This window comes from Rattus norvegicus, chromosome 20 (assembly GCF_036323735.1).
Source record: "Rattus norvegicus strain BN/NHsdMcwi chromosome 20, GRCr8, whole genome shotgun sequence".
Taxonomy (NCBI): Eukaryota; Metazoa; Chordata; class Mammalia; order Rodentia; family Muridae; genus Rattus; species Rattus norvegicus.
The window spans coordinates 53,740,771-53,753,815 of NC_086038.1; the positions used below are offsets into that span (position 1 = coordinate 53,740,771).

At 35.7% G+C, this 13,045-nt stretch overlaps 1 protein-coding gene across 1 annotated transcript in view; it reads right to left on the reverse strand.

Annotated features, from left to right (window-relative positions):
- The window catches only part of Grik2 (glutamate ionotropic receptor kainate type subunit 2), a 697,720-nt gene that overhangs the window by 23,207 nt on the left and 661,468 nt on the right, over nt 1–13,045 (reverse strand). Inside the window, 1 exon segment of the mRNA NM_019309.2 lies at nt 10,197–10,422. Within this exon segment, the coding sequence (NP_062182.1) occupies nt 10,197–10,422 (226 nt within the window).

Genomic DNA, 13,045 nt, shown 5'->3' on the forward strand with positions numbered 1-13,045 from the left:
GGGATGTTAGTCTATAAACTGTTTTTAAAAATACAGCCCTCAAGCATGAGTTCCTTTAAGTCTCAGTGTATGACTGGACGTTGGGAGTGCTGGAGGGGATGCAGTAAGCGCCTATACCATCACTCATTTTGTTTCTTTTCTAAAGAAAATACTTATTTTCTCTGTATACATACATGAATTTTCGTATACAGACAAGAGTGTGGCATGGCATGTACACAGAGATGAAAGGATGATTTTTCAGGACTTTATTTTCTCCTTCAGCCTGAGGGCTATGGGCATCTAGCTCAGATTGTCAGGTGGCAATAGATTCTGCACTGAATCTTCTCCAGTTCTCATTAATTCAATGTAACACTATGGTGATGAATGTGTTTATAAATTCCTGTGCTTGTTTTAATAACTTCAGTTTTCCTCACTCTGTGCCTTGATAATTAAAGCTCTGATAGCAAAAATAAACTTGTCTGAAGCCAGAATCATCAAGTTTTATATTTAAGTGACAGCTTTGCTGGCCATATTCAGTTTTATGAATAGAGTCTCTAATTCCCATGGGGAAGGATGTACTTGTTCAATATAAGCATAACAATTTTTGAGCAGCTTTAAATTTTTCTTCTCATGCTATCCTTTCCATGGTTAAGGTACTAACTTTAGGACCACATCATGGCCTCTCAGTATTGGGGACTCTTCTGATCCCTGAGGTCATGGTAATCCTCTTGAAGAAATGTTAATGCAGATGCTGTATTAAATTATTTAAATTTTACTTATAATTTATATTATTTTGGTTTTATTCTAAGCAACAATGGTGTTTGAAAATATATGATACATTTGTTTTCTTATCCTGTACAGTTGGTCATAGTTTATTTTGTGAAGTTCTTTCTGTCAATATATGATTAATAGCTATCTACCCTGATGGACCATAAATTATGAAATGATAAATACCTTATCTGTCTTGCTAGTATTATTCATGCCACAAAATAAGCATACAATATGTGTTATTGCATTCAGATATTAAATGAAATTTGTTTACTGTTTTACCCTCAACAATTTATATGCTTAAGCTTATAAACCATAAATACATAGATTACAGCATTATCTAACATATTTAGTAATTATATGTGATCACCTAAATATATTTCATTGAAATTCAGAATTTCCTATAAGTATCTATAACATTTGTCTGAGTTCTTTTCTAACTACACCTAGATAAAAACTAAATAGGAGTTAATATATCCATCATTCCTTGTATTATGTATGTCTTTAAATATAATTAAAATGTAAGCAACTTTTATAAATGACAACAAGAAAGAGCAATTTCATATTGAAAGTTGATTAATCAGGTTATTATATTTTCATCACAGAATGCCAACCCAGTCAGGGAAAAGTGATCATCTTTTGTGCTATCATATTTTGCTTAAAAATTTTGTAGTGTTTAAAAGCTACATGACAAATATTCAATTTCAAAAAACAAGATATACTGTGTCCTTCTTCTATCTCAAGCTCCTTATTATATTTTACCAGGACATTCAAAAATTATGTCCTTTTGCATTTATCTAAAGATATTGAAATTTTATATTTAAACAAACCCAGACATGGGTTATACAGATGTTTTATCTCAATCAATAAACATTGCCAAGAAATTCAAGGGGATTAGGAAATTTATAGACAAATTTCAGAATATGATCAGTGAAGCTACCCAGTAATACTACATATGAAATTAATGGTTACATAGCCCTTCAAATTCATGACAGCACAAAGTCGGGTCAATCCTAAAGTAAACTAAAGGCTTATGCAATGATGTGTCAGTATAGGTCCATCAACTAACAAATACATTGCTATGCGTATTTGGGGTAAAGGGCATATATGAACTCAACTTGGCTGTTCACCTAAGTGTTTCTTTTTATATATTATACATTGTTAAATGAGATAAAAAGTCTATGATGATAAAATGTATGATTTGACAATAGGAAAGGTAAAATATGTTTGAAAATTAAATGCCTATATTCCATATCAATCAGTAAAAAGTTTTGGATAGAAATTATATTTATCTGTAGCTATCAAACAATTAGGTCCATATAACCTGTGTAATAGAGTCTACTTGAAGAAATATATGAAGAATCTATAGTGAATTATCCAACATTGGGAAAAGATGTTTAAGCTTGTGTAAGGTAAATAAGATGTAGCCAAAAAGACAGTAACTTCCTAGTGCACCTGGGACACATAGGTGACACTAGAATATGAATAAGTTTCATTATGATGGCCTTATGTACCATGTAGTATGTTAAGGATGTGTCTATCACATCTGGATAGTAAGTGCCCTAACAGAGTGAATCCTAAGAATCCTAGGATGACTGTTTGGTGTATTCTGTGGCTACACAATTTGAAATATAATCTGGATTCATGTTCTTGGAGCAACTGGCCCAGAACAGTAAAGGAATTGAATGATAGACTTTTTGTACATAATATCTATAAAATGCTCTGTTTCCATGAGAATTCATCCGGTTTCTACAGAGTTTGGGTAAAACTGGTCGTCATATTACAATATTAATGAAGGCGGCTCACACTGTTGCTCCCAATTCATCAAATCTGCTCTGGAAACTTCCTAGGTTCCAGCATGCTGAGCCTGTCAGTGTCTGTGCAGCAGGTAAAGCTTACTGAGTTCTCATCTGCTTTCAGTGACATGTAATCTGGACATAAAAAAAAAATACCAGGAACACACTGTATCTACAGGTGTAATTTGACTTCTTTTCTGCACAGTTTAGTTACTGGAAATTATTAGATTCCAATTTATGCTTGCATGATCACTTTAGTAATATTAAAATTAGGCAGCTTTATCCAAAGAAAAATAGAATGCATTTTAATGGAAGAGTTGACCTGCAGAAAAAAATGAATAATTTTCATCAGTTTTTGTGCATTATGTTAAACTAATGAAGATGAATGTATTCATTCATTTTAGGAAAGCTGAAAGACTGAAGGCCGGCAATTTCATGCATCTGTAATGATGAATATTACAGTACTTATTATATGATAAATTGGGAATTCTAGAAATGGATGATGAGTAGAGCTGGGAGGAAACATGCTTCTCATACTGATTTCTATTTTTATAAACATTGGCGTCTGCCTCAAAAAGAAAACAATGTGCCTCCTTTGGTAACAATCACACATCTCCTACTTATTAATATTGAAAAATAAAGAAGCAGTAAATCTCACTTAACATTAAAACGCAAACAAGAATAAATGGATATATATTTTACATATGTCATGGTAGAGTATTACCATCATAAAACTTAGTGACATAGTTCATAGTTGTGTATAAGCTGAGATGAGTATAGAGAGTGTAAGTTAAAACTTGTTTAAGAGTGACTGATGCAAGCATTTTACATTCATAATGCAAAATATTTTACAAGCATAATATAGCTAAATTGCTAAATATGATAATGACAAAATATATAATAGTTGTATGTGCATTAAAAATCCTCAACTGTGATTGATGTTGAGACAGAAAATGACATCAACAATTATAAGTCTTTGGGGCGGGGTGAGAGCAGTTCCTACCCTAGAGTTTGGTCTGAGCCAACTGAGAAGCAAGAACTCCAGCACAATAACATGTACTGTGAAAGTAAAGTTGCTGATACTAAGGCAATATCCCTTTCACATATAGATATGTAAAGTGTCAATCAACCAACCTTATGTGAATATCACCTTGGGTAGTGTGCTGACTTGTTTTATGACAACTTGATATAAGCTGGAATCATCAGAGAGGAGGGAGCCTCTACTGAGAAAATGCCTCCGTATGATGGAGCGGCAGGCAAGTCTAGTATGTTTTCTAAACTAATGATTGATGTGGGGTAGCCCAACCCTTGTAGATGGAGCCAACTCTGCACTGGTCACCTGGGGTTCTATAAGAAAGCAGGATGAGCAAGACATGAAGAACAGCTGATAAGCAGCGGTCCTCCATATCCTCTACATCAGCTCCGGTATCTAGGTTCATACCCTAGTTGAGTTCCAGCCCTGACTTCCTTCAGTAATGAACTATGGTGCAGAAGTATAAGGTACATACCCTGACCTCCTCAATTGCTTTTGTTCCTGCCATTTATCACAGCAACAGCAAGTTGCTGCAAGCAAGCAAGACACTTGGGCTGTCATTTCTTTCAGTGAGACTCTCTTTTGCTATCCTGCACGTCCTTGTGATGTTCCCAACTGTCAGTTGACATTCAATAGCCACCATTGTCATTTAGATTTTCCAACATCTTTTCAAAGATGATGGATCAAAACCTACCAAAAGTCTATATATCCTATGCTTTTAAAAATTGTTTGTCTGTTTATTGCTGTTATGTATTTTTGTTGTTTGGTTTTTGGGAAACAATCTCCCGAGGTTGCCTGTTGCCAATCTTTCAGCTGGCCCTCAGGGCTTCAGTCCTCCCCCACCCCCACACCTGATCATGTCCCCCCTCCCCTTCCCATCCCTGTTATCTCTCCCATCCAGGTCCCTTCCTCCCTCCCTCTGCCCCAGAGGACAGCAGCCCCACAGAAAGACCAGCAATCTCAACTGACCTGGAGCCCTGAGATCTCTCCGACCCTGATCCACTAACTAGGCAACACACACCAACTCATTTTAGGTTCCTGACACATATAGACTGGATCTGGACTCAATCAGAGAAGATATACCTAACCCTCAAGAGACTTGTGGTCTCAAGGAAGGGGGAAGTCTTGGTAATGTGGGGTGGTATGCAGTGGGGACATCTTCTTGGAGCCGGGCGTTGGGGGAAGTATGGAATGGGAAACGGTCCGGGAGAAGACTGGGAGGGGAATGATGTCTAGATTGTAAAAAATGATTAAGAAATAAAACATTAATAATTTAAAAAAAAAGAATCTCACCGTGCAGTCCTGGCATACAAAACTATGTAACCTGGAACTCATAGAGATCACTCTGCCTCTGCCTCCTAAGTGCTGAGTTTAAGGCATAGACAGCATCCAGCTGTATATGGCTCATAAGTTAGTGAATTGCCACTCTCCGAGTAGTCCACACATTTAGTCCACAGAATGTCTTACTTTCTGCCCAAGTGCCTCTTTCCTTCTTGAAATTCTCATGATTAATTTTATATATCACAGTATGCACGTAGCTACACATGTTAAATCCAAGCAAAACCCCAACACACGTAACAGAAAAATTAGTAGAAATTCCTTCCTACACCTATCAGCAATTAGCTATTTGCAATTCATGGAAAAAAATCTGTTTTCTTCAATGGAGTGACAGGGCACACAAGCTCAAGAATCGGTGGCCAACACCAAATGGACTCTGTGACCATTCTTTTGTGTGGTGTGTGCTTTTTCGTTTGTTTTCTAAGAGAGAAAGAATATGAAGTTTTGAGGTAGAGTGGGCCTGAGAAAAGTAGTGTAGTAGGAAGAATATAACCAAACCATTTAACATATAAATTAAAAATAATTAAAAAATATTCTTATTGTTCTTCAGCTCCACTTCACATAAACTAATCCTGAAATTCCATCTTTTAGTCATAAGTCTTGCTTTGTCTTGAGTCAAGGAAGAAGAGGGAAAATCCTCAACTGCTTCAGGTAAGAGTGGAGCTGGGTCTCCTATGTTTCCCTTCTTGTCAGTACTCATTTAGTACTGATAGAAACTACCTATCGATTGTCAAGCTATCTAAATGATTATTTAGAATTTACTGTTGATTTAAATATGCTTGAGAAAGGGGACCCGCCCAGGTCACAGAGACTGCTGATATCATGGACAACATGCAGAGCCACAAACATGCAGGTCTCTGAATGCTCCTCTTGGGGATTCACATTGCGCATAAAGCGGGAGTGGTGAGAAAAACTACAAATGGAAGGAACATGTCACTAGTTCACTGCTGTAGAACATAATAGTGGTGAGCCCCTCTAGTCCATTTAACACTCTTGTACCAGAGCAAACTCAACCAAGCAAAGCACAATAATTCTAATTGATAAAAGTACTTCATTTCTCCAGCTCGTGAGCCTGGTCATCAAAGTGGAATTGGTACAGAGCCAAAAAAGTTCCATTATGGCAAAATGCTCTCTGGTTTTTTAAAGCGCATTATCACCTATGGTGTATTTAAGAGGCAAGATTATAGCTGCTCACATGTTGTAAATATTCTGTAAGGAAACTGCTGTCATTTGCCTCTCGATTTTCACCTCTCTGAGAGCTTTTCTACAGTATGAGATTTTGAATGAGCTAAGAAATTCAGTTCACTTTTTATGAGTAAAAATATCTGCAACTTCCAACATTAAATGTCACATTAAAATAATATCGCTGCTGTCAGGGAAACTGTGAAAGGGATTTAACACCACCGCACACTTAATTAAAGCAGCTTGTGCTTATTTTGCTTCGCCTTCATATCTCCACTAAGGTATTTGTGTAAACAGAGCTGCCCTAATTAAATAGCTTTTCTCCAAGCCACTCTGCGCATTCCCAGACCACTTTGGGCAGTAATCATCACACTAAGGGTGATGAATGGAGCAGAGGGCCCCAAATGAAGCACACCAGTGGAGCCTGGCGGGTTTGCATCTGCGAAATGCAAAACTCAATTCAGGGGCTGGCAAAGTCTAATTTCTCAGATCCGTTTCTGATTTCACAATTCAAAAGACTTAACCTGTTTTATTTGTTAACTCACTTCCCCAGACACATAGGACTCCATGAAAATGTCTAAAAATCTAAGTAACGAAAGAGGAGAAAAATAACTGAATGGAAGTAAAAGTGAAAGCTCCTTTCACAGTATTCTACTGATCACAGTAGAATATGATGCTGTCACTGAAGATTATAGCTGTTAAAGATACAAGTAAGACTCCTAGGGAATTCCTGGATGAGCTTTAAATTTTTCACAGCCTGAGCCTGTATCATATTCCCTTCACTGGGTTTATCTCTAACTCTCTAAGAAAAAAGAAAGAATACCTTTTTTTTCCCCCATACCTAAATATATTCCTTTAAATGTTTTTGTTGTTAGCTTATGGATAAATTAGATTTTAAACTATGTAAATGCAGCAATAATAGTCTTCAATGTGATTGATCATGATAAGGAACCAAATAACTATTTGAGAACTGTGGATCTGATTCTGCCTGAGACCGTATTTCATTTAAGTATAATTGTGTGTCATTGTGTTTACTAATAGCTGAACAAGCATAAATAAGCCATGAAACCATACTTGTAGCAGAGGTGTAAAATAGGAAGTCACAAATTCCTACCTGGAATATTTTCCTGCAGAGTGTTTAAAAGGCAAGTATGAACTGCCTACTCATATATCAAGTCTCCCTGATGAAATTTGTCGGAGAATCTAAACTGAAACTTAATGTGCGAGTTCTAAAAGTATTTTGATATTCTTCTTGGATTTATATGAGATAGAATTCACTAAAGTTAAGAACTTGGTTGTTTCAAATCAAAGAGAAGCAATCTAGGCTAAAAAAATTAAAAAAAATCCTTCAATGCAAAGTGATTTCAATATTTATTTTATACACTTGAAATATATCTTAAATTTGTATCATTCTGAAAAAGATAAGTATGTATTAAGTCAATTTAATGTTATTCAGAAGTAACAGACTTCAATAAATATCATTATTGCACAATAAAAAATCAATGATAATGAGAAAAAACTTTTTATGCATAGTATTTGTGATGTCTAGGTATTTTGCTAATCTTAAATTTAGACTAAAATTCCAGAAGAATATATGAAACTTGTAGGCATTTTGTAAATTATTTTCTAATTTTTAAATGTGTTGAAACAAAGAAAGTGTATAATTCTATACATAACCAAAATACAAACTAACTTCCATAATTTTTCAGACACATGACCTTGAATGTATTAATGAAGATATTTTATGATAACTAACCTTTTCTAGAATTATAGGGATTGATCTGATCAACCAAGAGTTCAATTGTTTAAAAAAAAAGAAAGATTACACTCAGGTTTATAGTCAAAATTTATTTTGATCTCTTACTTTGTTTGTAATATGTATTTTTATGTCAACGTGATGCCATCATCCTCATGGAAGCAAAAGCCTCAATTAAGAGTAAAACCTCACATACTGATCTCTGTCTGATATAGGGATAGCCCAGCTAAAACTCGACCGGTGGCCCTGTGCCCTATAAGAAAGCAGGCTGTGTAAGTCACGAAGAGCAATTTACTAATTGTCATCCCTATAATTCCCATGTCTTACATATCAGCTTCTGCCACCAAGTTTCCTGAATTTCCTTAGAGATGGACTGTGTTGTGGAGCTGTAAGTAGAAACAAACCCTTTCCTTCTCAAGTTACTTTTAGTCATGGTCTTTATCATAGCAATACAAAAGTCAGTAAGACACAAGATCAGCAAAAAACTTTAGAAATAAAAGTACCATACAATGTACACAGTATTTGCTCTAACTTTAAATGTGACATTACATAGTTTTATGTATTCATTAAATTTTGTATTGCTTTATGTTTTCTTTAGTAAAATGTATTAACACCTTTTTACCACGTAGAAACAAAAAGATCACAAGCTGTTTATTGTATAATTATAAAAACTCTACAGGCCTTCCTCAGAACTGATTCTTCTGTAATCCTTGTTTTTAAATAAATATTATTATTTATTGCTATGATAAGTCAATGAGAATATGTTCTCATTTTTGTTTCTAAAACAAAATAATTTAGTTAATTATGCTGCTTTTATTTCTTAATATGAGCTTCCTGTATCAGCTATGTCTAATTATCATAAAACCAGTGGGCTAAGCACAAACTCTATTCATTTCACAATTGTTGAAGTCAAAGTGCTATGAGAGATGTGTCCATAAAGCCCATGTGTTCTACATAAATTTGTTTTCTTGACTTTCAGAACCTCTAACGATCATTTTCAGTTTGGAATCTGACATTGTTTTGTCCATTTTTAATACCAGCAGGTGACACTTTATCTCTCTTCCCTTTCTGGTCCTATTTCCTTTTCTGCGCCCCTTTCCTTTCTTCTGTTTTATATTTCAAATACAATTTCAGCCCTCGTCTGCCTTTCTAACAGCACTGTGATTACATTTAGATCCACATCATAAACAAGTTTAATTTTTCCATTTTAATAACTTGAATTTAATTATATCTGCAGGGCATATTTTTCCATTTAAGATACTTACTCATAGTCTCTAAGGATTAAGACAAGAGAATCTTTAAGGAACCATTTTTTGTCAATTACATGTACACATAGGCTATGATATTTTATATAATGCAATTATTTATATATGTTTATTAAATTTGGACATACACATTATAAAATTCTTTTTTTCTAAGAAAAGATTTTTATATTATAATTATCATTTCCATCCTCATTTTGAAGTGTTATCTTATAGATTTTTCTAGGACTGACTCAAGTAATCCTCCATGAAGGCTCAGAAATGATTAGAACTCCAATACTGCAAAATCATGCCATCTTAAATTATTTATATTTAACTTTACAATGATGATGAGGAATAATTTTAACACATATAAGAAGAAAAATATTAAACATGGTTAAATCTGGGTGTAAAATATTCTAGATATGTCACTGTTAATTATTCTACTACTAATAACTTCATTTGAGTGAAAAGATATTTTGAGGAACAAATTGTGGCTTTCTTTTCTAGATAACTTGGAGCGTCATACTTGAAAAAATCCCCCAAATTTACAATATTTAATTCATTCACAAAACAAAAATATTTGAAAGCCAGGTGAGATGAATTTTGAGTTACATCTGTACTTGTGATACCCCTCATTTGTTCTTTTGGGAACTAAGACAGAAGTATTACATAGTGAGTTTAAGGTAAGTCTGGGTTGCAGACTGAGACTATGTCTCAAAAAATAGCAATGATAATATTATTACAACTTTGAGAATCGAATATTTCTTGAGATGAAGGTGTTATAGATGTTTTAATTTAGGTACAGTAAAAATATCTGCTAGATATCTGATATAAATTAATTTTTCTTTTGACTTGTTCATTTGGAAGCAAATGTCCAATGTTTAAAATTTCGTACAATGTATTTTGATCATGCTCTTTTTCTCCCCCCACATTCCTTGTCATATGTCCAAACTTTTAACCTGCTCTTACAGATTAAAAAGAGATGCTAAAGTGCAGTAGTTGAAGAATTGTCTGGGAACTATGTAGAATCCCTGCTTTCCACTCTTCTTATAGCAATTAAGATTAATGAGTAAATATAGAGTGGCTGCCAAGTAACCTACCCATAGGAGTGCCAACGCCATAGCCTTTGGAGTCTATAAGGCCGCCAATCTGCGTGAGGTTACAGTTCCGCTGTGTAACAAACTCGATGGTTGTTGACTCCATTAAGAAAGCATAATCCGAGGTGAGGACTCGTTGGATCCCTTCCTCATTGCTTTTGACAAGCACAGACTGTCTCCTGCTGCTCATAAACGCCCACATTTTATCATACGTTGAAATTTTTGATTTCTGGAGGAAAGTAAGATAAGTTTAAAAGATAATAAAATAATATCTTAGGCTCTACAGAATCCTACATTTAGACACAATAGACTACACTCAGTTTTCTCATGCTATTCTAAAATCATCACATACACAAAAAAGTCAAGATTTACAAATATGTTTCTAGTAATTCATCATATTTATGGATATACTGCAATTTAACATATACATTGAACATGTCTTATGGTTTAAAAACTTAAATTAATAAATTATAGAAAATAATAGGTATTAGAAAAACAAAGACACTTACTAAAGTCTTTGGTTGTATTGTATATAAGTCTCCTGTGAGTATCATTTTCTTTTCTTTCCCCTTTTTTTTCCATTTTGTTTTAGCATTACTTAACATCAAATTTAGAAATGACAGCTACTGTACTGAGATTGACACTGTTAGCTAACAAGAATTTTTTGTTGTAATTTACGAATTTGGTGATTCTATAACAGAAAGCAAATAAATACAAATCAACTATAAATCTATAGTTGAAGAGACCAGAGCATTTTATTGTAGATAAGAAAGTACAAATAAAAATAGCAGGATTTTGGCCCAGAATCCTCAGGACACGGGTAATTGAGGATCAGTCTGGTAGAGAATCCCTCCCATTTCAGTCTGTGCCTGGAGCTGACCCTGTGCCACAGCTCTCTGTACCCAGATCCCGCCAGAGAATATCTGATCTCCAAGGAGTGCTGACACACAGACTTACAGGAGGGTCAAGCCACTGTCAGAGACAGCAAGACCAACTAACCCCAGAGATAAGGTGGCAAGAGGCAAGCACAAGAACCTAAACAACAGAAACCAAGGCTACTTGTCATCTTCAGAACCTGGGTCTCCCATCACAGCAAGCCCTGGATATCCCAACAACTGGATAAGAAAGATTCTGATGTAAAATTACATCTCATGATGATGTTAGAGAACTTTAAGAATGACATAAATAACTCCCTTAAAGAAATACAGGGCAACACAGGTAAACAGGTAGAAGCCCTTAAAGAGGAAACATAAAAACTCCTTAAAGAATTATAGGAAAACATAAGCAAACAGGTGAAGGAATTAAAACCATCCAGGATCTAAAAATAGAAATAGAAACAATAAAGAAATCACAATGGGAGAAAAACCTTGGAGATAGAAAACCTAGGACTGAGATCAGGAGTCATACATGAAAACATCACCAACAGAATACAAGAAATAGAATAGAAAATATCAGGGGCAGAAGAAACATTGGAAACATTGACACAGCGGTCAAAGAAACTGCAAAACACAATAAGGTTCTAGCTGAAAACATCCAGGAAGTCCAGGACAGAATTAGAAGATCAAATCTAAGGATAATAGGTATAGAAGAGAGAGAAACTTAAAGGGCCAGTAAATATCTTCAACAAAATTATAGAAGAATTTTTTTTCTAACCTAAAGAAAGAGATGCCCATAAGCATACAAGAAGCCTTACAGAACTCTCCAAATAGATTGGGCCAGAGCCTCACAAATAGAGAGGTGGTAGCTCGCTGCCAACCATTGGACTGGAAATGCAGTCACCAAGGGAGGAGTTAGAAAAAGGACTGAAGGAGCTGAAAGGGTTTGCAACCCCATAAGAAGAACAATATCAACCAACCGGACCCTCCAGATCTCCCAGGGAGTAAACTACTGTCCCTGTCAGCGGGGACCCAGTTATTCAGGGTCCTAAAGAGGCTTTCTTCCAGTGGGCCAAATGGGGGTGAAGAGAAGAAGGAGACCAAGCAAAAGTTCTGTTGTCAAGGTCTCATTTATTGGGATGAACGTTACAGCTTTTAAGGCTTGCAGGTAGGGGGAGTAACCTTTGTGAAACATGAAGGAGGGGAAAATGAGGGTATAGGCAGTGAAAGCTGGAGGCAAAGAGGTCAGGTGGTGGAGACACCGGGTGTTGACTCAGGAGATAACTGGTATCTGCTCGAGCTGAGGCATCCCTTGAGTGTTATATTCCTGTGCCATAAATTCATGGGAGAGGCCTCTGTCCAACAATCTTAAGATTTATGGCAGTCATCTTAGGGGTGAATATCTGTGGCCAACAGCCCAGAGTCACCTAGCCACTTTGAGCCATGCAGTCAAAAAGCGGCTAGGCCCAAATCCAATACGGCTCCCTACAAACTACCATCCCAAGATTACACAGGGATGGACCTATGGCTCCACCTGCATATGCAGCAGAGGATGGCCCTGTTGGGCATCAGAGGGAGGAGTGGCCCTAGGTCCTGTGAAGGCTTGATGCATCAGTATAAGGGACTGTGAGGGTGGGGAGTTAGGAGGGAATAGGTGGATGATGGAGCACCCTCATAGAAGCAGGGGTAGGGCGGATGGGATAGTGGGTTTCTGGAGTGGAAACCAGGAAAGAGCATAACATTGAAAATGTAGATTTTAAAAAGTCCAATAAAGTAAATAAATAAATAAATAAATAAATAAATAAATAAATAAATAGTTTGACAAGATAGTTGATCAACACAATCACTGGGGAAAAAATAGCAGTATTCCATTGAGACAAGACACAGTTGCCAGACATGTTCCTTGAGTCTACACAAAAACAAATAAAAATTTACCAGTCCAAACTTCTGACTAACTAGATACCCTTGAACCACTCA